We start from the raw sequence: 25792 nt of genomic DNA, 5'->3' as shown, positions 1-25792 counted from the left end.
AGCAGAGGTGGGCAGCAGAGACCCCACTGGGGAGACAGCACCAACAACCAGAAGGCACTGGGACACAGCACCAGATAGGGAACCTGGAGGGCAGAAGTGGGGGCAGGCCAGGGGCAGTAGGCTTAGGGGAGGTGTCACAGGGCCCGGAAATCTGGGACTAATTCTGAGCTGGTAGCTTTCAAGGAACTGGAATTCTGGGAGGGGAAGCCGTCCAGTCCTGGCTCTAGTCCTGGGGCCCATGAGAGATCTGGGGACAGGATGATGGAGCTGACTAGCCCATGCTGCTCTCTGGGGAATGTGCCCCATTGACCCCTCCCAAGGCAAGCTCATCCTGGGCTCCGGGCTTTGTTCAACAGGCCGGCAGGCTCCATACCTCAGGGGCCATGCTGGGCCCGGTGGTGGGGGCTCCATGCTCCGCAGGGAGGCTGTCATTGGGGGAGCTGCAGCCAGACACGGGGGTGCTGCTACTGCTAGGGGATGAGTCTGCATAAGGAGAGAAGTCAGACAGGAGAGCGGTAGAACAAAGGGACCCCAGGACACAAAGGGGCCTGGCACCTTCACTGCTGCAGGCACTTTGATCCCTCCCATGAGGTGCCCCAAGGTCCCCTCACCAGGATGCAGCCTAGACCCCACTCGCATGCACCGCTTCCCCTCACAGCTATTTCACCCCATCCCAGCTACACCCGCTCACTGTAGCCCTCCTGGCTCCTGCACAGAAACTGTGCCAGCCAGGTGACACTCAATCCCATCCGCACTGAGCAATCCCCCAGGCCAGCTGTCTGCACCCAGGAGGGCAGGCCCATTGGCCTGAGAACACATCCTCCTAGCAGTGCACTGGCCACAGGCGCTGGCATCGCTGCAGGGACCTTACCTGGTTCTGCACATGACCCCAAAACAGGGCAAGGTGTGCAATTCTCGGGCAGTCTCTGGACTCTGCCACCATCTGCCCAGCTGTGCCAGCAGCAAGATTGCTCACCCCCAGGTCCAGCATCACACATGACTGTGTCCTGCTGCTCCCAGCAGGGGTCGAGCAGCCCTAGCTAGGGCAAAGACCGGGCAGGGAAAGTTTGCAGAGGCTGCCTTGGGTCATTAACCCCTTGAGAGTGTAAGAGGTCAGAGAACTAGGAGCAGGGCTTATGGAGGGCCCACAAGTGCAGCTGGCAATCTCCCCAGGGCCCCATGTTCCTGCTATCACCCCAAGCAGCCCTCACCAATGGCCTCTACTGGCCTCCTCTTCAGGGAAGGGGGCGCACTCTCTTTGCGAGTCAGTGGGTTCTTACGCCGGTCCACCGACTTCTTGGGCTTGTAGCGCACCTTCAGGTTGGGCTCAGATGCTGTGGGCAGACAAGGCCATTAGTGGTCTCCCTGCACCATGGCATCGGTACTGGGGCTGCTGGACTGGCTTCTTGGGCTCAGGCCTGATCCCTGGGTCTGTCGCAGTCTCCTTGAGGCCCTATATCTTTGTGCCAGCCCAACCCCCTCCCAGCACTGGGACACGTGGGAGTGAAGGCCAGGAGGAAGTCGGACTGGGAAAGGAGGTGGCACACCTGTGCCAGTGGACACGATTGCAGCATGGTGGGGCCTTACCTGTCTTCCGCAGAGGAAAGTGCTCCGGCGGGTCGAGGGAGCTGCTGGGGACTTGCTGCAGGAAGGGGCTGAGCACAGGAGGGGTGGGCCCTTCAGGATCCAGTGGCTCTAGTGACCTGCAGGGAACAGCAGCATTGGCCCTTAGATCGAGGATTCTTCTCAGCCCTGCAGTACTGGCATTGCCTAAGGAAAGCCTGATGCAGCCTGGCCCCACATGCCACCAAGGCTGCCCCTAATGTCTTGGCACTAGGATTGCCCCAGTCTTCAAACTCCCATCAATCCAGCAAAGGGCCTGTTGCTGGGACAGGCCCCCAACACCCTCAGCCCAATGCAGCCCCAACTCCGGCACCAGGACAGCTCTCTGACACCCTCAGCCCTGTGCAGCCCCTACCCTTGGTGGTGGGACAGGCCCCAGACACCTTCAGCCCCAAACGGCCCCAATGCCTGGCACAGGGACAACCTCCCAACACCCTCAACCACATACAGGCCCAACCCCTGATACCAGGACAGCTCCTGGACACCCTTAGTCCCATAACCCCCATCTCTGGTGCCATGACCCAGGGTGCCTGGGCCCACACAGCCCTCATCTTCCATGCCAGGACAGCCCTCCAGCCCCGTCAGCCCTGCAGACCCCTCCCCCAGTGCAGGGACATCCCCCCATTCTGCCCAGGCCAGCACAGCCCCCAGCCAGCCGTACTGGGTTTGCTCTGGGCTGGCCTCTACCCCCGGGAAAAGTGCAGATATGCACCACTCTGCTCCAAGTGTTTTCCCCACAGTCTGTACAGGAAGTGCTTCCCTCCACAGCGCAGACCCAAGGCTCACACGCTCCAGAGGCGCTACAGCTAGAGACCTGCACTGACAGCACATCTGGATCTGCATCCGAGCCACGCCCTGCAAACACGGCCCGGGAACCTCAAGTGGGCTGCCCATGGACTTGCAGGGCCCTAAGTGCAGTCCTAGAGGCAGCCTGTCCAGCTTTGGACACAGGACCACCACCCTTGGTGTTTGCCCCGTGGCATCAGAGAGAAGATAAAACTGGGTCTGGCCACTAGAGGGAGCTCCCTGGTTGAAGCAAAGCTGAAAATATTCAGCTTGAAAGGGCTGGCAAAGCTGTAGGGTCACACTGAGTCAACAGGGCGTCCCCTCCAGCATCAGCCCACCCACTGCCTGCTTCACTGACACAGCTTCTGGCCCCACCAGCAGCCCCTCAGGAGACGGGCGTTCTCTGCTGAAAGCCCCGAATCTCTGTCTCATCTGTGCAGCATGGAGGAAGCGGGTAGGAGGGTGCAGCTGGGGATGCTTAAGTGTTTCTCTGTCACCTGTATGGCATGGAGTGGTGTGTGTGTGGGGACGCTCAAGTGTCTCCTTCTCACCTGTATGGCAAGGGAGGTGGTTGGGGATACACCCATGTCCGTCTCTCACCTCTGTGACATGGGAGAGCAGTTTGTGAATACTCATGTCTCTCTTTCACCTGTACAATATGGGAGTGGGGGGTTGGAGATGTCCAGATGTTCACTCCCACATGTATGGCATGAGGGAATGGGGTGTCTGCGGACTCAGGTGTCTCTCTGTCACCTGGGATGGGGGGCAGGGGGTTGGGGATGCTCAAGTGTCTCTGTCACCTGTATGGCACAGGGGGAGGGGGGAGGGGGCTGTGGATACTCTGGTGTCTCTCACATGTAAGGTGGGGGGGGTGAAGGGGAGCTGGGGACACTCAAGTGTCTCTCTCTCACCTGTATGGCATGGAGGGGAGGGGACTGGGGACACAGGTGTCTCTCTCTCACCTGTATGGCATGGGGGGGCCACTGGAGTTGCTGGTCCTTTCCAAAGCTGCCTGTTGTTTCTTCAGGATGACCTCGGCTAGCTTCTGCTTCACCACCATGCTTGCCACAGCACCTGCAGGGAGACAGGCAATGACTGTGCTGGGTTGGGAACTGACACAGGACTCCCACAGGGCTCCCAGTACAACATGGGCAGCCTTGGAAAGGCTTCGTCCTCCACGAAGCCCATACCCATAGTAAAGTTGCAGTCGGCTGACCTCAGTTGTTCAGGTGAAAGGGCAACCTGTACACAGCCCAAGCAATGGCCCAAAAGGGAGCGGCTGAACGTCAGAGGAGTGGGGTCATGCAATAAGAAAGTGGGAGATGCAGGTTCTATCCAACTAAAAGTGACACAACTGAGCCACCTTCCCCAAAAAAGGTGAAGAAGCTGGTACCCTCCTGGTGGTCACACCAAACACCCAGCAGAGTGTACACACTCCCTGAGGACATTGAAAGCAGCCCAGCTCCTCTGTTTCCCACTGTAGTCCTGCACTTCCAGGGTGGTGTTAAAATCCCCGCCCTGGACCCTCACGAGAATCATACCCAACATTGCTGCCAAGCTGCCATGGGCCCAGGGCAAGGTGGGCAGGGGGACCATCTCCGTGCCCCAGAAGGGCAAGGCCAAATGTGGAAGGGGCAGGGCCTAGGGCATTCGGCCCTCAGCTCTTCTGGGATTCACAGAATTCCTCCCGGCCCAAGGCAGGGGAGACTCTGGCACAGTGGAGATTCAGAGCTATGGATGTTCAACAAGGCAACGACAGTACACGATATTAGCGAGTGGGCTGAGGATGCCTTGCACCAGGCTGTCATGGAGCAACCCACATGCCGCCCCCGACTGGAGAAGGGCCCAATGGAAAGTACAAACGCTGGTACTGTTTGTATCCAGTGAGGCCCTCCCAGAGTAGAGAGCAAGATTCTAGTCCCCCCGCAGATCAAGAGCAAACTGTGCCACGCCCCTAGAGCCATGGATGGCCTCCAGGGACTGGCACAGCTTATTCTGTAATGCAGGGGGAGGGAAGAAGGCACCAACAGCTCCCGTAGATACCCAGTCTACCTCCATCAGGCCCTCAGCATCATCCTGCCTGACTCCTCTCCCCTCTCCACATCAGCTAGCATGGAGGCCCCTGCAACACCTCCCAAACCACACCCACCAGCAGAGATGGAGGGAGGACCTAGGGGGGAGGAAAGGCACAACAGATGCCGCCTCCTGGGGCTCTCCCTCTGATGACCACAGGGGGATTTTTCCAGGACATATAGACAAAAAGAGGGTTCAGACTGAGTGAAACACCTCTGGGGGCAGTACTACCATGGCAAGCTCAACAGAACTAACAGATTTTGAGGTCAAAGGGCTAGATGCTACCGGTGCCATCTCAGCAGATCCAGGGCCTGCCAACCCATCATCAGCAATCCCTCCAGAGGGCTTCCCATCTCCAAGTCTTGAATCAGAAATGGGCTCAGGGCTGAACCACTCTGCTTCAGTGGAAGACACTGCAGAAGGCCTGGCACCTGGCCACTTAATGCCAGTCTATGACACCATCACCAATGGCTCAGTGGCCACAAGGCTAAGGCTGTCATGTACCAGGCAGGGATCACACCAAGGGATCTATCCAAAATGGGGGCAGAGTCTCAGGGGAAGAGGAGGAGGGGGATGGGAAGGTACCAAAATAACCTTAGCGCAAAATAACCTTAGTCTGTATCCATGTCTGGGACAGCTGGTGTCAGACCAGGGTCCCAATCTCCTCCAAGGTCTCTGAGAGAGCCCAGTCACAAAGTACACCCTGCCAGCCCCTGTACAGCTAATCTTAACCTTGACAGCACCCAGAGGGACAGATGTTAAGAACCTGAGGACCCCTACAGGCTCCTCTATAAGAACAGCAAAAATCTCCTCCTGTGGCTCCACCCACTGAACCCTCCTGGGACTGGGGCAGGGTTGTCAGTAAACTGGGAGCAGGAGAAGCAGCAGCAGCAGCCACCCCCTAGGAGATGGTGAAATCAAGGTCTCTTTGAGTTTGAAGGAAAGCAGCAGTGCACCAACTTTCACTTCCCCCGGCTCTGCAGCTGCCCCCCAAGTCCACCTCCGAAGCAGCGTTACCAGGATCAGCAGGTGAGACGAAATCCAGGGGCAGGGTCCAAAGGGCCCAAGACAGCAGTGACACCACTGGGACACATCTTTCCCTGCAAAAGACTCGTTTCCACCTCCTGCTGCCTCCCCTTTCCCTCCAGGGATCCCGCAAGCTGGTAATCAGCGGGGTCCACCCACTTGGCTGGATGCAGGGGGAGGGGGTGTGGGGAAAAAGGACCCTGAGCACCAAAGAGGGATCAGATGGAGTATTTGGGGCAGGGGCCAGTTCAGAAGCTGCTTCAACAGGGACTTTGTGCCTCAGGCAGGGGGCGATAGGGCAGTCTGTAGCATACAGCCCAGGTCCCAGCAGCGTGCTAAATCCAGCTTCCCCTAAAGGGTCCCCTGGAAGAGCACCACAGAGTGTCCCTCCAGCTCTGTACAAGCCATGTCCACTGCATTCTGAACAACCTGATGGTGGAAAGACTGTGCACAGCGAACACTTGGGTTCTTGCACCCAAGGGGAGAGTATGAGAGGGGTAGCTGTGTTAGTCTGGATCTGCAAAAGCAACGAGGGGTCCTGTAGCACCTTATAGACTAACAGAAATGTAGCAGCATAAGCTTTCATGGGCAAAGACCCACTTTGTCAGATGCGGGTAGTGGAAATTTGCAGAGGCAGGTATAAACAGGCAGGCCAGAGCAAGGCTGGAGATAACGAGGTTAACTCAGTCAGGGAGGGTGAGGCCTACTACCAGCAGTTGATCTGGAGGTGTGAACACCAAGCGAGGAGAAACTGCTTTTGTATTTAGCTAGCCATTCAGTCTTTGTTTAATCCTGAGCTGAGGGTGTCAAATTTGCAGATGAAGTACACCTCAGCAGTTTCTCTTTGGAGTCTGGTTTTAAAATTTTTTTGCTGTAGGATAGCTACTTTCAAATCTGTTATTGTATGTCCTGGGAGATTGAAGTGCTCTTCTACAGGCTTTTGTACATTGCCATTTCTGATGTCCGACTTGTGTGCTTTTTTTCTTTTCCGTAGGGACTGTCCAGTTTGTCCAATGTACATAGCAGAGAGGCACGGCTGGCACATATATTACACTGGTAGATGTGCAGCTGAATGAAGCTGTGATGGTGTGACTGACCTGGTTAGGTCGTGTGATGGCGCTGCTGGTGTAGATACGTGGGCAGAGCTGGCACTGAGGTTTGTTGCATGGGTAGGTTCCTGAGTTAGAGTTGCTGTGGTGTAGTGTATAGTTGCTGGTGAGAATTTGCTTCAGGTTGGCAGGCTGTCTGCGGCCAAGGACTGGCCGGCCTCCCAAGGCCTGTGAAAGTTGGGGATCATTGTCCAGGATGGGTTGTAAATCACTGATGATGCGCGGGAGGGGTTTTAGCTGAGGACTGTAGGTGATGGCCAGTGGTGTTCTGTTGGTTTCCTTCTTGGGCTTGTCCTGTAGTAGGAGTCTTCTGGGTACATGTCTGGCTCTGTTGATCTGTTTCCTTACTTCCTCGGGCGGGTATTGTAGTTTCAAGAATGCTTGGTAAAGATCCTGTAGGTGTTTGTCTCTGTTAGAGGGGTTGGAGCAAATGCGGTTATATCTTAGTGCTTGGCTGTAGACAATGGATCATGTGGTGTGTCTGGGATGGAAGCTGGAGGCATGAAGGTAGGCGTAGCGGTCAGTGGGTTTACGGTATAGGGTGCTGTTTATGCGGCCGTCGCGTATTTGCACGGTGGTGTCCAGGAAGTGGATCTCCTGTGTAGACTGGTCCAGGCTGAGGATGATGGTGGGGTGGAAGTTGTTAAAATCCTGGTGGAATTCCTCCAGAGTCTCCGAGGGGAGAGCGACTAATCTCCCTCGGGCAGGAGGCAGGCAGAAGGGTCTCACTGGGGAGAAGGGACAGCACAGAGCTGAGCACCACCTTAGCCCCCAGGCCTCTAGTAGATTCAAGAGGGACAAAGTTGCTCCCCTCTAACATCCCCCACTGGGCTGTCTCCTGAGCAGCAGTCCATGGAAAAGATCTTGCCATGCATTCTGGAGGCCACCACAGTGGCTGAGTCCCCCAGAACCTTTGCTAATGCCTGCACATAGATTCCCATGTAGGACAAAGCAGCTGCCAGGCCAGAGAAGGGGCTTTGGCTACCCAAAGACTCCTTCTCCAGCAGCAGGTGGAAGTAAGGGACGTGGTCAGCCCTGCAGCAGCTCCTGCTGCTGGTATATTCTGTATATTTGCTGCAGCCACTTGGGCATACCCCTGGGTGCCCTGGGGAGTGGGGCCCGCAGTACTGGTAGAAGGCCCAGAGGGTGAAAGGAATGAAAGAGTCCCTGGAGGCCACTTTATTAGCAGGGACTCATCTTTGCTCTGAGTGAATGATGGAGGAATGGGAGGAGAGGTCTTTGCCCTTGATTTGAATATTTGTAGCTACCACTGCTGCTCTATTGAGCAGAGTATTACACCCAGGGAGCTCTCTGCCCCTCCCCGCAACTACATGGGAAGGAGGGGTCCTCACCAAAATGAGGTCAGAAAACAACCCGAAGGCCCTCCTAGCGACCCGTAAGCAGTCAGCAGGAGCACACCACTGGCCCTGGGAGAGGTAAGCCTTTAAGATCTCACCCTACTGAATAGGAGAGGCCTAGGCTCTGGGGGCAATGGCAGCAAAGGACTGGGATACTCAAAGCCATCTTTCTAAAGTGCCTAGGACTTACTCGGGACACACTACTGTCAGTGCTGCTGATGTGAACCATTCACTCTAGATTCCTGGCTGAGAGCCATAGCCCAGCGACTCTGGGATTTTTGTCCTTGCTGGTTCCACGGACTCCTTCTCCAGCAGAAACTGTGGAATTGATAGCATCATGTTGCCAATTTTTTCCATCAAGACCCAAAGGGTGGATCTGCTGGCACCAGGTAACTAGCCTGGAGGAGGTGTTTACCTTGCGGCAGTCAAAGCCTTAGCAGCTGTGGCCTGATACCTCACAAATTTGGGAGTATGGGGCCAGAAACGGGACTTGTAACCCATCTTCTGAGGGTGCCCAAGAGGAAGACCATAAGAACGACCATACTGGGTCAGACCAAAGGTCCATCTAGCCCAGTATCCCGTCTGCTGACAGTAGCCAACGCCTGGTGCCCCAGAGGAGGTGAACCGAAGACAATGATCAAGCGATTTGTCTCCTGCCATCCATCTCGCGCCTTCGACAAAAGGCTAGGCACCATACCTTACCCCTTGCGAATAGCCATCTATGGACCTAACCTCCAAATATTTATCGAGCTCTTTTTTAAACTCTGTTGGAGTCCTGGCCTTCACAGCGTCCTCTGGTAAGGAGTTCCACAGGTTGACTGTGCGCTGTGTGAAGGGTCAGGGAGGGGTCAGGACTGTATCAGGGAGCCAGAGAGAGGTCAAGACAAAAGAAATGTTCCCATTTTCCAACTCCCCAGCTGCTCTGTCCCACACCAAAATCATACTGGGAATAGTGCCAAGCCCAGAAGGGGTCACTAAAGGCTTAAAGAGTCCTCACAAAGATTGTAGGAAGTCCCTGTGGTACACTGTTTGGAGCCTCTCAAGGAACAGCCACATGATCAACCTCCCCTGTAGGAACAACCTGCTCTCAAACGTCATTGATCAGAGGGGAGGGCCCAATCTTCAGCCCACTCTGTGGCCAGTTGACTGGAGCAACTGGGTGCTAGATTGTCTCAGCCAACATAGCCACTAGTCCTGTTTTGAAATACAAGGGGATCTCCTGGAGAGGGCGATCTGAGCAAAACAAACTGGACCCTACCAAACCCAGTTCCAGGCCCTCACTTTGTACTGGAGGTAGGTATAAACCTGGCCTATGATGTACTGTGGTCCAGTCACTTGGGAACAGAGAAGACCCAAGAGGATCCTGTGCGGCAGTTTAGAACAACACCAAAGATGACTGTGCATCCTGTGTGGAATGTCATTGGCAGACGGACAGACAGCCCACAGGCCCCCTGGGTCCCTGCTCCATTGGCAAGAAACCCTTGACAGAATGGGGATAGACCAAGTTCAAACAGGCGTGGCCTATTTTGGTGATCATGGATTATGGTGCTCAGGTCCCCAGAGCCCCCTGGGCTCAACAACTTCCCAGACAATTGCTATTCAATTAATGAAAGCAGATGTTGGGAATTAGCTGACGCTGCCAAGCAGCAGTTAATGATCGGCTGATTCCCAACTGGTAGACGTAAGTACCAACCTGCTCTGTAAGGCCAGGGGAGATGAACAATTTCTTCAGCAGTAGAAGAGGGCTGCAAGAAGGCATGAGGCTCAGAAATAACAGTAACAGAGCCTAAAAACTAAAATCAGTCACTAAGGTCTTCCTGCGCTGGTGGATAGCTCCACGAGACTGCAGTTATCCCCTGCAATTCCACAGGCCCATCTCACTCACAGATCTCCACTGGCCCATTTGGTTTGCACAGAGGGTAAGAGACAGCAGGATCTGAGCCAGTGCTAACAACACTGCAGGGGACAGGGGAGCTGGCGGAAACGACAGAGAACCTGGATCCTATGATGTGGGGCCAGAGCTACCTGAAAGATATGAAACACCAATGAGGGCTCCTGGAGAGCCTCATGCCCCTAGATTGCACTGAATTTCCATATGGAGCTCTTAGAACAGCTCTACCTTTCCTCACCCCATATGACCACACAACCAGGAATACCCAGATGTCCCAGTGCCTAGACAAGATCAGCTCATGATAAAGAACAGCTGACTGAAGATGAACCCACCCAGACAGAAGTGATGCCATAGGGCAAAGGAAAGCGCTTACTGGAATTTGGTCAAAGAGACATCCACCCCCAGGTGTTTTGGGGCTTGAGGCTCCTGGAATCCTTGCCAATGTGTTCTCAGGTAGCAGCATCCTCAAGGAATGCTGTCTACCACCTCCACTTGGCTTGGCGTCTCCGTCCCATCCCAGCAGGTGATAATCTGGACTTGGTTACACTCAGTTGTCACCTCTTGTCTGGACTACAACAAAGTGGCAGACCTGGGCAAGGGGCCATCAGAATTTAGTAAACTCCAAGTAGAAGAGAATGCTGCAACATGGACCGTCAGCAACACAGGATACTGTGAGCAGAGAGCGTTTCCCTCCCACAAAAGAGAGGTCTCATTCTGATCTTCAAGATGCTCCATGACCAGGGTCTGTAGAAGAGCCAAAAGCTCAAGGATGAGGGTGACAGTTGACGGCTCCATTCCTCAAGCTCAGCATAACCCTGTACCACAAGGGAAATGCTCTCCTCGGGGGGAGACAGGGATTCTGCAGGGGCCAGTGCCAGGCAATAGAACAAAATCCTGCAACAATCAAGGAGCATCCCACCACCACACTCCGACGCCCCAAAGACGAGGCTCTGCTCCAGCCTGCCTCTGCTGATATCAGCTGGGACCAGACCAGACATTAGAAAAGCAAAAAACAACTGCAGAAAATCCTGTCAAAACAGTCCTCCTATCAGCCCCCAACCTCACTCATTGTCCTCCCCCAACTGGGGCCGGGGGGAGAGAACAAGCCACGCATGGCAGTTGCTCGAGGCGTGACTCGAAGGCACCCAGATGCTACAGTGATGGGAGTGGGGAAAGAACCTCTTGCTAGGTCCTGTTCATCCGACACACAGGCCAGATGCCCTTGGTTGATAGAGAATGTCTCAAACTTCCTCCCAATGCCAGCACTTGGGACCCTCCCAGCAACACCTGCTGCTCTGCCATCTCCCTGAAAGCCCAGGGGACACGCCAGCTGTGTGCAGGCAGTCTGGAGAATGCTAGGCAAGTCTGCATGCTGTCATTAGTAATATAGCTATGGTGGCTTGAAAGAACAGATACCCCAAGTACACCCAGCCTGTAGTTGCTTGGCCAGCCTGTCTCACCTCCTGCGTCATGCTGGCTAAGTTGCTATTATAATGTTCTTGTCCAGCCAGAGGTAGCACACGTATGTTTATCTGTGCTGGGACTTGGGCCTTTCAGCTCCAGTGCAGACATACACCTGCTGTGGTCAGCGCTGACCCAAAAGACAGACAAACCAGATGAGACACCATTCCTGCTCAGTGCCAGTCCTCCCCAGACTGCCCCAGAACTGTACACATGGCCTGCTTCTGCCTGCTGCAGACATCACAGATTGGGATCCCCCCGGGGCTGTTCCTCCCAGCAGGAGGATGAAAGTGCTCAGAAAGCATTCTGGGGAGCGATGGGGCTGGCATGCAGCCCAGCTGGCTACCAGATCCATGACTGATTTCCAAAGCTCCCGCATGGCCAAGCATTCCTGACACTCTTCTCAGCCACACCTCGACATTTGCACATTTCCACAGTGCTGGCAGCTCCCACGCTCTGGGAGGCTCCTGAGCCTGCAGGTGGAGCTGCATTCAGCTCTGACACATTGAACACCACACTCCAGTGCGCAGTCAGCTGTGTCCTCACTAGCTCTGCCTTCACTGGTGTGTGACACCAGGACTTCTGGGGACAGAGCCCAGTTCTGAATGCTGCAGTGAGCTGAGCCCCTTTGTGTCAGGGAACCTTTTTGCCCGTTTGGATCGTAGGGAGGCAGGAGAGGCTTGTGGGGGAAGAAATGTAGGATGATTGGCATGGCAGCAGCTTAGCCTCCACCCCACTGCAAAGACTGTGGGTTAACAGCTTGAGTGCCAGCAGCATATGGGTGCTAGCCCCCAGCCAGCTCAGCCACCCCGAGGGACTAGAGAGTCTGTGAGAATAGGAGCTGTGGCAGGGGATACTGTGGGCTGAGCAAGGTGTTATCTATGGTGGACTCCCAGGCAGCAGGCACCATGGCTACTAATGAGCTCTCCGAGACTCCCAGGCAGAGGCTCTCTGCAGCTTACATAGTGGACACCTGGGTGGAGCAGTGGGGGACACTGATGAGGGTTGGTGGGGGTGGAGCTGTAGTTTGAAGCTGTTCCTGGAGCACAGACAGGGATGAGGCACCGAATGGGTAACTGGAAGCTCACTGATTTGGGAGCTCTGTGCTGGGGTGGGCACAGCAGGGGCCAACGGTGGTTCAAAGCAGCATTCAGTCCAGGGGTGCCTAGGATAGGCTCTGTCCTTGGACCTGTGCCCATTGGTACCATCTGGGTTTCACCAGAAAAGGGACAGAAAGGTGGAGAGCTGGTCGGAAGCTTGCCCGAGCTCTGCCCTTGGCACTGCTGCTCCCAGCCTTTGCGCCGGACTTGGGGATGGATTCCTGCCCCTCCTGTAGCAACGGCTCCTGAAACATCAGCCAGTTCATGCTGACTGTGACATGCCTGTGCCCACAGCTCTGCATGGGGCGTGGGACTGGTGTGATGCCACCAGAAGAGCAAAGGAGCTGGAGGGCAGCAGGCAGCCCAGGGGCTTGCAGATGCTGGGCCAAGGTGTCCATCCTTTCTTCTCTTATTTGCCAGTTCCTGCCTGGCCATGTAGCAGGTTCAACCCCCGAAGCTGCCCGCGGCAGGAGGGTAGGGTGTGGGCACCGGCGGGGCCTTCACAGCTCACAAGAGCCTTTAGTGGAGGAGCAGAGCAAGAGCCCACCCTCACCAGGAGCCCCATGCAGGAAAGTTGAAGCCTGAGCCGTGAGCACAGTTCTGCATGGCAGGCTGGGCTGTGCTGTGCTGTGCTGTGCTGTGCTCTGCAGTGCTGTGCTGTGCTGTGCTGTGCTGTGCTGTGCTCTGCAGTGCTGTGCTGTGCAGTGCTGGGCTGGGCTGTGCTGTGCAGTGCTGTGCTGTGCTGTGCTGTGCTGTGCTCTGCAGTGCTGTGCTGTGCTGTGCTGTGCTCTGCAGTGCTGTGCTGTGCTGTGCAGTGCTGTGCTCTGCAGTGCTGTGCTGTGCTGTGCAGTGCTGTGCAGTGCTGTGCAGTGCTGTGCTGTGCTGTGCTGTGCTCAGCAGTGCTCTGCAGTGCTGTGCTGTGCTGTGCTCAGCAGGAACCGAGGTCCCCACACCCGCAGGAAGTACCTCATGGGAGCTATGCCCTCCCCTCCTAATGGTCCCCCCTCCTTCCCAGACTGGGCCGCGGCTTGCACTGCTCTGCACAGACAGACAGAGGGACACAGGGAAGAGCTCTTACTTCGTTTGCTCTTGTCCTTATGGAGGAGTAGCCGCAGCTCCTGCTCCTGCTCCTGCTGCCCAGGCTCTGCCTCATGCTGCGGGGAGTCCATGTTCACCTGTGGGGGACAGAGAGCATCAGCAGAGCAGCAAGAGAGCCCTGCACCAGACGTGCCCTGTGGGAAAGGAAAGGGGAGGAGCCCTGCCCTGCCCAGTATCCTGGAGGGAGGGAGGGAAAGGGATCCCAGTCCCTGCCTGAGTCAATGCAGGGGAAGAATGAGCCTCACCCCAGCCTGGGTCCTGGCAGGAGGGAAGGGGAGGAAGGAGCCCTGTTCCCTCCAGCAATACGGAATACAGGGAGGGAAAGGCAGCCCTGCTGCAGTCTGGGCTCTGTTTGGAGAGCAGGGGGGAGCCCTGCCCCAGTCAGAACTCTGCGGGGGGGAGGAATGAGATCTGCCCCAGTGCGGGCCCTGGGGGTAGGGGAAGGGGGAGCCATGCCCCCGGCTGGGCCCTGTGAGGAAGGGTGGGGGTGAGTACTGCCCCATTCTGGGTCTTATGGGGGGAGAGGGTGGAGCCCTGCCCCAGACTGGCCCTCTTTGGTGAGGACGGGGATGCCCTGCCCCTGTACAGGCCCTGCAATGAGGGGAGGGCAGAACCCTGCCCCAGTCTGGGCACTGTGGTGAGAGGAGTGGGGAGCCCTGCCCCACTCTAGGCCCTGTGGGGAGGAGACGGAGGAGCCATGTCCCAGGCTGGGCTCTGCATGGAGCAGTGAGGGGAGCCCTGCTCTCGTCTGGGCCCCGTGGGGAGGGGAGAAGGGAGTCGTGCCTCAGTCTGGGCCCCATGGGGAAGGGAGAGGGGAGCCCTGCTGAGGACTGGCTCTGTGGGGAAGGGAGGGGAGGGGGGAAACCTGCCCCAAGCCAGGTCCTGCATCAAGGGATGGAGAGCCCTGCCCCAGGCTGGGCCCTATAGGTACGGGAGGGGGGAGCCACGTCTGAGTCCGAGCCCTGTTTGGAGGAGAGGAAGGAGCACTGCCCCACTCTGGGCCCTGCTGGGAATTGAGCAGGGAGCTGTGCCTGAGTCATGGCCCTGTGTGGAGGGGAGGGCAGAGCCCTGCACCAGTCTGGGCCCTGTGGGGAGGAGAGTGGGGAGCCCTGCCCTGGTCTGGGCCCTTGGTGAAGAGAAGGGGGAGCCCTGACCCAGTCCAGATCCTGTGGGGAAGGAAGGAGGGTCACTGCACCAGTCTGAGCCCTATGGGGAGGGGAGTGGGGAGCCCTGCCCCAGTCTGGGCCCTGGGTGATGGGAAGAGGGAGCCCTGCCCCAGTCTGTCCTCTGTGTGGAGGGGCACGGGGAGCCCTGCCCCACACTGGGATCTGCATGGAGGGGCAGGGGGGAGATCCACCCCAATCTGTCTTCTGGGTGGAGAGGAGTGGGGAGCCCTGACCCTGTCCTACCCTCTTCAGATTCCTGCCCCAGGTTGGGCCCTGTGGGGAGTGGGGAGGAAAGGAGAGCCCTGTGCCAGTCTGGACTTTGTATGGTGGGAAATGGGGAGCCATGCCCCAATCCAGGCTCCGTGTGGAGGGGAGGGAAGACCTGCCCCAGACCGGGCCCTGTTTGGCGGGGAGTCCTGCTCCAGTCTGGGCCCTCTGGGGAAGAGAAGGAGGCGCCCTACGCTAGACTGAGCCCTGTGGCTGGAGGAGGGAGGAGCTCTTCCCCACTCTGGTCTCCATAGGGAGGAGAGAAGGGAGCCCTGCCCGAGTTTGGGCTCTGTGTGGGGAGTCCTGCCTCAGTCTGGGCTCTATTGGGACGGGGGTGGGGAAGCCATGCCCTAGTCTGGACTTGGTGCATAAGGGAGAGGGGAGTCCTGCCCAAATACGGGCCCTGTGGGGAGGGGAGAGGGAAGCCCTTCCCCAGTCTGGACTCTGTGTGGAGGGCGGGGAGTCCTGCCGAAGTGTAGGCCATGTGGGGAGGGGAGGAAAGTGGGGAACCCTGCCCCAGTCTAGGCCCTACATCAAGGGGAGGGCGTAGCCCTGCACTATTCTGGGCCCTGTGGGGAGGGGAGGGGGGGAGCCCTGCCCTAATCTGGTCAATACGGGGAGGGAATGGAAGGGGAGGCAGGAGCCCTGCCCCAGTCCAGGCCCTCTGGGGGGAGGACAGGGAGACCTTCTCCAGTTTGAGCTCTGTGTAGAGAAGAGAGGGGAACCCTATTCCGGTCTGGGCCCTGTTGGGAGGAGAAGGGAGAGCCCTACCTCCATCCAGGCCCCATGGGGAGGGGAGACATGGGGGAACCCTCCTCCACTTTGGACTCTGTGAGGAGGGGAAGCAGGAGCCATGCCCCATTTTGGGCCCCGCATGGAGGGGAGGAGGGAGCCCTGCCCCAGTTTGGGTACTATGGGGATGGGAGCGGGGAGCCCTGCCCAAACCTGGGTTCTGTGTGGACGGGAGGAGGGAGCCCTTCCTCAGTCTGGGCCCTGTGGGGTGGAGAGTAGGGAGCCCTGCCCCAGTCTGGGCAGGAGAGGAGAAGGGGAGCCCTGCCCCAGTCTGAACACTTTGGGTAGGGGACAGGGGAGCCATGCCCCATGTGGGGCCCTGCGTGGAGGGGAGTGGGAGAACTGCCCCAGTCTTGGCTCTGTATGGAGGAGAGCTGGGATCCCTGACCTCGTCCTAGCCCTGCAGGACAGGGAGTGGAATAGGGAGTACTGCCCCAGTCTGGGCCCTGTGGGGTGGGTTAAGCCCCACCAAGAGGATGCTTGGGTGAAGGAAGGGGAACACTGCCCCAGCCCTGCAGGAAGGTGAGGCAGGAGTCCTACTATAGGTAGAGTCCTTGGGAAAGATGAATGTAGAGGACATCTCCCCACAGTTCCACCAGTGGGCTCCCAGGGGGCTTTAGGCTCAGGACACTCAGAGCAGATTGGTGTCAGAGTGGCTTATTCTCCTGGAGACTGTCCGTTTTGCAGGGCGCTGGCACCAGGGAGCCGACTCTGGGAGAGACAGCTGCAAAGCCCAAGTCACTGAGTCCTGAGTTACAGAGAGATGACAGCGTAGCGGGCCTGCAGGACATGTGTCTTGGGAGGGTGGAGCACCAGAAGTCTGATATCTGTACCCTGTAACAGGCCCATTCTGGTGCTTTAGGGTCCCATGACAATGGAGCTGCCGGGTCCTAACCCAGCAGGGTAGCTGCTGCCTGTCCTAGGGCAACTCTCAGTCAAGGTTTATGCAGAAGCCACGGCAGGTAGCAGAGCACGGTGGAGTAGTTATTCGAGGAGATGAGCAAGGCGGGGTCCTGGGAACTGTGCACAAAAAGTAGATTTGCCACTGAGTCCCTGTGGGTAGAGCAGTTATCCAGATGAGACTGTTGGAGTCCAGGTTAGGCCTTGCTCCCCAAGTGTGCAAACCACTGGCCATGCTGGGCTTCAGACTAAGAACAGGAGGTCATGTCCCATGCTGAGCTCCCCCTGGGCTCTCTGTCAGCATAGGCAGCTCTGGAACATATGTGCCTTTGCTACACTGAGAACTGCAGGACTAGCTACCACCCTGCAGCCTGGAGAAGGGACCTCTGAGAACAGGGCCACTGGCTTTGGCTTCCTCCTGGGGTCAGAGGAGGGATCAGTTCTGAGGCGGAAGGGATGCACTGGCCCCTGCCTACAACTCCATATTTACCGCAGGGGCTGGAAGGCTCGTCCAGCCTTTGTAGACATGCATAGGGCCAGAATGCAGAGCAGAGACCTGGGGATTGCACCTTTGCTGTCAAAATTCCACCACGGCCTAGGGAATGGATCTGGCTTCTCAGCCAGAATGTGCCATCTGAGAGAGCCCAGAGCTCTTCCATTGCCCATGTTCCAGCAGTGCCCATTCTGGGTTTCCCTGCCCCTTCTTCTCAAGCACCTACTTCCCCTATTGCCAGGAACAGGGGAGGGGTCACTGGACTCGGGGAAGCACCTGTAACCATGGAGCAGCGTCAGTGGCTCTCGTGAACCCTCTGAAAAGCCAGTCCAGACAGTGACTACCTACTCATCATTGCCAAGAACCACACTGCAAGGGTCTGGCGGGGCCACTATGCTCAGGGCCAGACAGAAATCTCACCTGGATAATGAACAGCCAAGGCTCTCAAGAGGTCAGCAGTGAGTGGAGAACTCCACCTGGAGGGTGCCTGGGAGCAGAGGCTGCCTTCAGCACCACCACGGCAAAGGGCAGCCAGGGCGGGGAAGCGGGGTTGAGATGCAGAGGCTGGCAGGAGTTGCCCAGTATTTGCACTGTAACTCCCTCCATTTCACCAGCAGCTTGGTCCTTCTGGGGTCTGGGTGCCTCCTGCTCCCCAGCACAGCTGCGCCCAGAGCCAGGGGAGGCTGCCAGTTCCTCTTCGCCTGCACTATCTGGAGGCAGCCCCCAGCCTCTTGGCAGCAGGCCAGTGCCTCTCCAACCTGCCCCAAGGGCTGCTGGTGCCTTGTGTCCCCACCAACTGGAGGCTGGCCCTGTGGGTCCCCAGAGATGTTCTTACCCGCATTTGCTGGTGAGTAAACTGCTCCACCTGCTGCTGGTGCAGGCTGGCCAAGAAGAGCTGGTGCTGCAGCTGCTGGGTCTGCTTGAGAGCCAGCAAGGTGGTGTCAGAGCCGGGCTTGACGAAGCGCTGTCCAATCCGCAGGTCCATGGGGACAGTCTGAGGCACCCGCAGGGAGACACACAAGTTTGCAGCAGCTGGCACAAAAGAAGCAGGGAGAGTTTAATTATTGCCTGGTCTGACATTCCCAATGTGTTCTTCAGTTTGCCAGGGAGAGGACAGCCTCCAGCACTGGTTCAAAAGGCCTGCCCATGCCACCACACCTTAACCTGATGCAGGGAAGAAGCAGGGGAACACCCCACTCCCCCCAAAGTTCACCTCTTATGAGGCAGTGGGGAGGGGAGCCAAGCAGAGTTGGCCCTTGGCCTCTCCCGCAAGGAGATATAGGATGAAGTTTGTTGCATCCTTTCCCTGCTGGCAGTGTGGGGACCTGCCTTGATGCCACACACCCTCACCTGGCAGCTGGGTGGGAGGAGTGGGAGAGTGCTGGGTGGGTATCCATTCCACTAGCTGTGGCTGTCTGCATCCACTGGATGCAAAGAGGATGTGCAGGGCTCTAGTTATGAGCAGGAGGAAACAGCATTGCCTTATTAATGTTCTCCACACCAGTCATGGTATTATACACCTCTGTCATATCCCCCCCATTAGTTGTCTCTTTTCCACCCTGAAAAGTCCCACTCTTATTAATCTCTCCCCCGACAGAAGTCACTCCAAACCCCTCATCAGTTTTGTTGCCTTTCTGAACATTTTCCAATTCCACTATAACTCTTTTTGTGAGGAGGTGACCCGATCTGCACACAACATTCAAGATATGGCTGTGATTTATAGCGGCAATATGATATTTTCTGTCCTATCATCTATTGTTTTCTTAATGATTCCCAACATTCTGTTCACTTTTTTGAACACTGCTGCACATTGAGTGGATGTTTTCAGAGAACTATCTATAATGACACCAAGAGCCCTCTTGAGTGGTAACAGCTAATTCAGACCCCATTATGCATAGCTGGGATTATATTTCCCAATATGCATTTGTTTGCATTTATCAACATTGAATTTCATCCACCATGTGGTTGGCCCCATCACCCAGTTTTAAGAATCCTTTTGTATCTCTTCACAGTCTGCCTGGGATTTAACTATCTGCAGTAGTTTTGTATCACCTTGCTATTCTTTTCCAGATCATTTATAGATAGGTTGAATAGGACTGGTTCCAGTACAGACCCCAGCAGCGCACCACTAGTTACCTGTCTCTGTTCTGAAAAGTAACCGTTTATTCCTACCTCTTGTTTCCTAACTTTTAACCAGTTACCAATCCATGGGAAGACATTCTCTCTTACTGCATGCCAGAACTCTTAGGTGAATACAACCTGGCCCCAGTGACTTAATTACTGTTTATTTTCTCAGTTTGTTCCAAAGTGGGAAAGTTCCTCAAATTTGTGGAAGGTGCATCTTCAGTGAAAGGCAGGAAGTCTCCTTCGCTTTGGCTATGCACTGTCAGTACTATCATAATATACCTTGACTTTTGGAAAGTTTTTGATACGGTCTCCCATAGTATCCTTGCCAACAAATTAAAGAAGTATGCATTGCATAAATTGACTGCAACGTGGACAGAAAGCTGGCTAGACTGTTGGGCTCAATGAATAGTAATCAACTGCTCTACATCTGGTTGGCAGCCAGTATCAAGAGGAATACTCCAAGGATCGATTCTGGGGCTGGTTTTATTCAACATCTCTATTAATGCCCTGGATTAGAGGATGGATTGCACCCTCAGTAGATTTGTGGATGGCACTAAACTAAGGGGAGAGGTTGATAAGCTGGAGGATAGGGACTAAGACCCAAAGAGAGCTATAAAAATTGGAGGATTGAATCAAAAGAAATCTGATGAAGTTCAACATGGACAAATGCAGAGTCCTGCACTTGGAACAAAAGAATTCCAAACACTGCTACGGGTAGGGAACTGACTTGCTAAGCAGTAGTTCTGCGAAAAAGGAACTGGGGATTACAGTCCATGAGAAGTTGGATATGAGCCAACAGTATGCCACAAAGGATAATGGCAAACTGGGGTGAGTTAGTAGAAGCACTGAAAACAGATCTAGGGAAGTGATTTCTCCCTTTATTTGGAACTGGTGAGGCTGCATCTGGAGTACTGCATCCCTTTCTACCTCCCCTCCCCGCTTTACAGAAAAGATGTAGAAGAACTGAAGAGAAAATGATTAGGGGGCTAGAGCACATGACTTATGAGGAGAGGCTCAGGGATCTGGCTTATTTAAGTCTACAGAAGAGAAGACTGAGGGGAGATTAGATAGCAGCCTTCAACTTCCTGAAGGGGGGTTCCAAACAGGATGGAGAGAGGCTGTTCTCAATGATGACAAGCGGCAAGACAAGGAGCAATTGTCTCAAGTTGTGGTGGGGGAGGTCTAGCTTGGATACTAGTTGGAAACTGCTGGCTTCTAAATAAGCTTGATATCTAGAAGCCTCTGCTGATTGGCTGAGCCTCAGTAAGGGGAGGGACTTTGAGGCAGTTCAGGGCTTTACAAAGCAGTGTCCAAGCTAACAGGTGAGCTTGCAAACAGGGGACTGCAAACAGGGAGTTTAGAGAGGGAGTTTGGAAGGGGCCAGCGACCCTTGCCTTTCTTTTAAATCCCTGTTCTAGGATGGCAGGCATGGATAATGACAGGTCTGCTATTGTTACCTGCTCGGGATGCCCCATGTTTGTCTTCCTCCCCGAGGAAAGAAGGGATTTCGTCTGCACTAAGTGCAAGCTGGTCTCCATTTTAGAAGAAAAAATTAGAGGACTGAAGGCTCAAGTGTTGACCCTATGCTCAATCAGGGAAGATGAAGATTTCCTTGACAGAAGGGAGCGTTTAATCATGCAAGCACAGCAGGTGGAAGAATCGGGGAGGGCAGTAAGGGATAAAGCAGAGAACTGGCAGCATGTAACTTCTAGAAGAAAAAGAAGGCTGGTACATGAGTCCCTGATCAATATAGAGATAACTAATCGCTTTCAGGCTGTCTCCACTGGTTCTGCGGTGGTGAATGCTTTAGAAGGAGCCTCACAGGGAAAAAATCAGAAGGGAATTGCTTTTACTGCAAGACATGGGATGTGTAGTCCTAGGGGTGGGGGTTCAATGACCACCACCCGCATAAGAAAAAGACGGGTGGTGGTGGTTAGGGACTCCCTCCTAAGAGGGACTGAACCATCCATCTGCTGACCAGACCTGGAATCTCGTGAGGTGTGCTGTTTACTGGGAGCTCGAATTCAGGATGTGACTGAGAGCCTTACAAAACTACTCAAGCCTTCAGAATACTATCCCTTCCTACTTCTGCATGTGGGAATTAACGATACGGGCAAGAATGACCTTGAGCAGGTTACTGCGGATTATGTGGCACTGGGAAGAAGGGTCAAAGAATTTGGAGTGCAAGTGGTGTTCTCATCCATCCTTCCTGTCGAAGGGAAAGGGCTAGGTAGGGACTGTCGAATTGAGGAAGTCAATGCATGGTTACGCAGGTGGTGTCGGAGAGAGGGCTTTGGATTCTTCGATCATGGGATGCTGTTCTGGACACAAGGATTATTGGGAAAAGATGGGGCCCACCTAACCAAGAGAGGAAGGAGCACTTTTGCAAGTAGGCTTGCTAACTTAGTGAGGAGAGCTTTAAACTAGGTTCACTGGGGGATGGTGACCAAAACCCTGTGGGGAGAAAGGAACTTGGAGGCCGGGAAGAAATGCAAAGAGGAATGTACAAAAAAAGTGGGCCCCCTGGTTTAAGCAGAGAGGGCATGGAGATCGACTGGTTATCTAAGGTGTTTGTACACCAATGCCAGAAGCCCAGGTAACAAGCAGGAGGAATTGGAAGCCCCGGCCCAGTCCAAGAGCTATGACTTGATTGGGATAACAGAGACTTGGTGGAATGACTCACATGACTGGAGTGCTGTCATGAAAGGGTATAAACTGTTCAGAAAGAACAGGCAAGGAAGAAAAGGAGGAGGAGTTGCACTGTATGTAAGAGAGCACTATGACTGCTTGGAACTCCAGTACGTAGAGGGAGAAAAGGCTATTGAGAATCTATGGGTCAAGCTTAGTGATGTAGGCAGCACTGGAGATGTGGTGGTTGGTGTCTGCTACAGGCTGCCAAATCAGGATGATGAGGTAGATGAGGCTCTTTTTGGACAACTGAGAGAAGTTTCTGGATCGCAGCCTCTTGTTATCGTGGGGGACTTTAATTACTCTGACATCTGTTGGGAGACCAATATGGTGGTACACAAGCAGTCCAGGAAGTTTCTGGAGAATGTTGGGGATCACTTCTTGGTACAAGTCCTGAAGGACCTGACCAGAGGTCATGCTCAGCTCAACCAGCTGCTTACAAACAGGAAGGAACTAATAGGGAAGGCAGAGGAAGGTGACAACCTGGGAAGCAGTGATCATGAGATGGTAGACTTCAGGATCCTGACTAAAGGAAGGAAAGAGAGCACTAAATTACACACCTTGGACTTCAGAAAAGCAGACTTTGACTCCTTCAGAAACTTGATAGGCAGAATCCCCTGGGATGCTACCAAGAAGGGAAAAGGAGTCCAGGAAAACTGGCAGTATTTTAAGGAAGCCCTATTGAAGGCGCAGAAAGAAACCATCCCAATGTGCAGCAAGAGAAGTAAATATGGTAAGGGAAATCCTTGGAAAACTTAGGCACAAAAAGGGAGCTTACAAAAACTGGAAACTTGGACAGATGTCTAGTGAGCGATACAAATGTATAGCTCGAGAATGTAGGGCAGTTATCAGGAAGATGAAAGCACAACTGGAATTGCGACTTGCGAGGAATATGAAGGATAACAAGAAAAGTTTCTACAGGGATGTTAGCAAGAAGAAGGTGATCAGAGAGGGTGTGGGACCCATACTGGATGAGGGAGGTAACCCAGTGACAAATGATGTAGGGAAAGCTGAAGTACTTAATGCTTTCTTTGCCACTGTCTTCACAGACAAGGACAGCTCCCAGACTAATGTGATAAGTGATGCACTGTGGGATGAAGGTGGACAGCCTTTGGTGGGGAAAGAACAGGTTAGGAGCTATTTAAAAAAGCTAAATGTACATAAATCCATGGGCCTGGACCTAATTCATCCAAGGGTTCTGAGGCAGTTGGCATATGTCATTGATGAGCCCTTGGCCGTTATCTTTGAAAAGTTGTGGAGATCAGGAGAGATCCCGGATGATTGGAAAAAGGCAAATGTAGTGCCCACCTTTAAAAAAAGGGAAAAAGGATGATCCAGGGAACTATAGACTGGTCAGTCTGACATCAGTCCCTCGAAAAATCATGGAGGGGCTCCTCAAGGAAGTCATTTTGAGGCACTTGGAGAAGGGTAAAGTGATCAGGAATAGTCAGCATGGATTCATGAAGGGCAAGTCATGCGTGACCAATCTGATTAGTTTCTACGATGAGATAACTGGCTCTGTGGATAGGGGAAAATCAATGGATGTGATTTATCTTGACATTAGCAAAGCTTTTGATACGGTCTCCCACAGCATTCTTGTCAGCAAGTTAAAGTAATGCGGATTAGATAAATGGACGGTAAGACGGATAGAAAGTGCCTAGAAGGTCGGGCCCAGTGGGTAGTGATCAACGGCTTGACATCAGGATGGCGGCTGGTTTCTAGTGGAGTGCCCCAAGATTCAGTTCTGGGTCCTGTTCTGTTCAACATATTTATCAATGACCTGGATAAGGGGCTGGACTGCACCTTCAGCAAGTTTGCAGATGACACTAAGCCAGGGGGAGAGGTAGATACACTGGAGGGTAGGGTTAGGGTCCAGAGTGACTTAGACAAATTGGAAGACTGGGCTGCAAGAAATCCAATGAAGTTCAATAAGGACAAGTGCAGAGTCCCGCACTTGGGCCGCAAGAATCCCAAGCATTGTTACAGGCTGGGGTCCGACTGGCTCAGTAGTAGTTCTATAGAAAAGGACCTGGGAGTTGTAGTGGACAAAAAGCTGGACACGAGTCAACAATGTGCTGTTGTAACCAAGAAGGCTAATGGCATATTAGGTTGCATCAAGAGGAGCACTGCCAGTAGATCCAGAGAAGTGATTATTCCTCTTTATTCAGCTTTGGTGAGACCACATCTGGAGTACTGTGCCCAGTTCTGGGCCCCCAATTATAGGAAGGATGTGGATAGACTGGAGAGGTTCCAGCAGAGGGTGACCAAAATAATTAGGGGGCTGGAGCATATGACCTATGAAGAAAGGTTGAGGGAATTGGGACTGTTTAGTCTGCAGAAGAAAAGACGGAGGGGGGACTTGATAACAGCCTCCAACTTACTGAAGGGAGGTTGCAAAGAGGCTGGAGAGAGGCTGTTCACAGCGGTCACGAATGGCGGAACACGGAACAATGGTCTCAAGTTGCAGTTGGGAAGGTCCAGGTTGAACATTAGGGAAAACTTTTTCACGAAGAGGGTGGTGAAGCATTGGAATGGTCTACCCAGGGAAGTGGTGGAGTCTTCATTCCTGGAGGTGTTTAAGTCTCGCCTCGACAAAGCCCTGGCTGGGCTGATCTGGTGGGTTTGGTCCTGCCTAGGACAGGCGGCTGGACTTGATGAGGTTTTTAAGTCTCTTCCAGCTCTATTGTTCTATGATTCTACGACTAGGAAAAACTATTTCACTAGGAGGGTGGTGAAACACTAGAATGGGTTACCTAGGCAGACGGTGGAATCTCCTTCCCTAGAGGTCTTTAAATCTTGGCTTGACAAAGCCCTGGCTAGAATCATTCAGTTGGGATTGCTCCTGCTTTCAGAAGGGGGTTGAATTTGATGACTTCCTCAGGTCTATTCCAATCCTATGATTCTATGATTTGTCACTTGAAAGGAATGGCTCAGGCTTGGAAATCTCACACACTTTCTCAGCCAGGAAGACCAGCGAAAAAAATTAATTTAGTTTCTCTGCAATGGCTTTAATGTCCTTGAGTACTCTTTTAACATCTTGATTCTGCAGCTTAGCAAAGACTTTGTGCAGCAACTCACAGCTTTGTAGCTTTATTTTTTGGCCTGGTTTCTACTTTGGCTCTGTGACAGAGGCTAGATATTTTATTCTTCTGGATGACACTAGGTAGAAAGGTGGCTGGCTGTTGACTACTAGATTTTCCTATTTATTTCAAGAATTCAGGGGAGCCATTAACAAGCTGACAAGCTTTACCTACTTTCATTGTTTTGATCTCTCTTTCTACTTCACCTGCAGTGAAAGGCAGGAAGTCTCCTTCATTTTGGGTATGTATGGTTAGTACTATCGTACTAATTTCTTCTTCACCTCTCCTTCACACTAGGATGGCAACTGACACTCTGCCTGGAATACAGACCAACCTTACCCCTACAGAACTAATGGCTAACAAAACCTGTACTAAATGCTGCTAAGTTTAAAATGCCTAGCTCGTTGCTATGTAGTAAAGGATGTGCATTTGTGCATAGGGAACCATGTGAACAACACAGATGCAGATTTGCTAGTAAGATGGATGTCTTATGTGCCTAATTCACAGAGTACCATATCTGTTCATCTGTGCCTGTACTTTCACCCACTCTGGGATTCTTTCAACTTTTTTTCCTGAAAATAAAAATCCAAGAGAAAATGTGGAATCTTCCCCCCCGCCCCCGCCAAAACTGAAATACCTTAAGACTCATGGAAAACACCTTGTCATTCCCTTATTTGAAGTATCAATGGCCAAAGACAAACACAGATCATTAGCCTTAACATATTCTAAATGTTTCTGAACTGAACATGGGAGT

The 25792-nt window shown here is 53.9% G+C and overlaps 1 protein-coding gene across 7 annotated transcripts in view; it reads right to left on the bottom strand.

Annotated features, from left to right (window-relative positions):
* HDAC7 (histone deacetylase 7) overlaps window positions 1–25792 on the bottom strand; it is a 241923-nt gene that overhangs the window by 29164 nt on the left and 186967 nt on the right. For 6 of the 7 annotated variants that reach the window (XM_074979489.1, XM_074979491.1, XM_074979487.1 and 3 more), the window contains 6 exons: window positions 17979–18175; window positions 13506–13602; window positions 3372–3483; window positions 1588–1703; window positions 1212–1334; window positions 374–483 (listed from right to left, as the gene is read on the bottom strand). In XM_074979489.1, the coding sequence (XP_074835590.1) occupies window positions 374–483; window positions 1212–1334; window positions 1588–1703; window positions 3372–3483; window positions 13506–13602; window positions 17979–18128 (708 nt within the window). In that variant the 5' untranslated portion in view covers window positions 18129–18175. The remainder of the gene's footprint in view (window positions 1–373; window positions 484–1211; window positions 1335–1587; window positions 1704–3371; window positions 3484–13505; window positions 13603–17978; window positions 18176–25792) is intronic. The other variant, XM_074979488.1, reaches the window with a different exon arrangement.

Source organism: Carettochelys insculpta, chromosome 29, assembly GCF_033958435.1.
Source record: "Carettochelys insculpta isolate YL-2023 chromosome 29, ASM3395843v1, whole genome shotgun sequence".
NCBI classification, from domain to species: domain Eukaryota; kingdom Metazoa; phylum Chordata; order Testudines; family Carettochelyidae; genus Carettochelys; species Carettochelys insculpta.
This window is presented reverse-complemented; position numbering and strand designations above follow the sequence as displayed.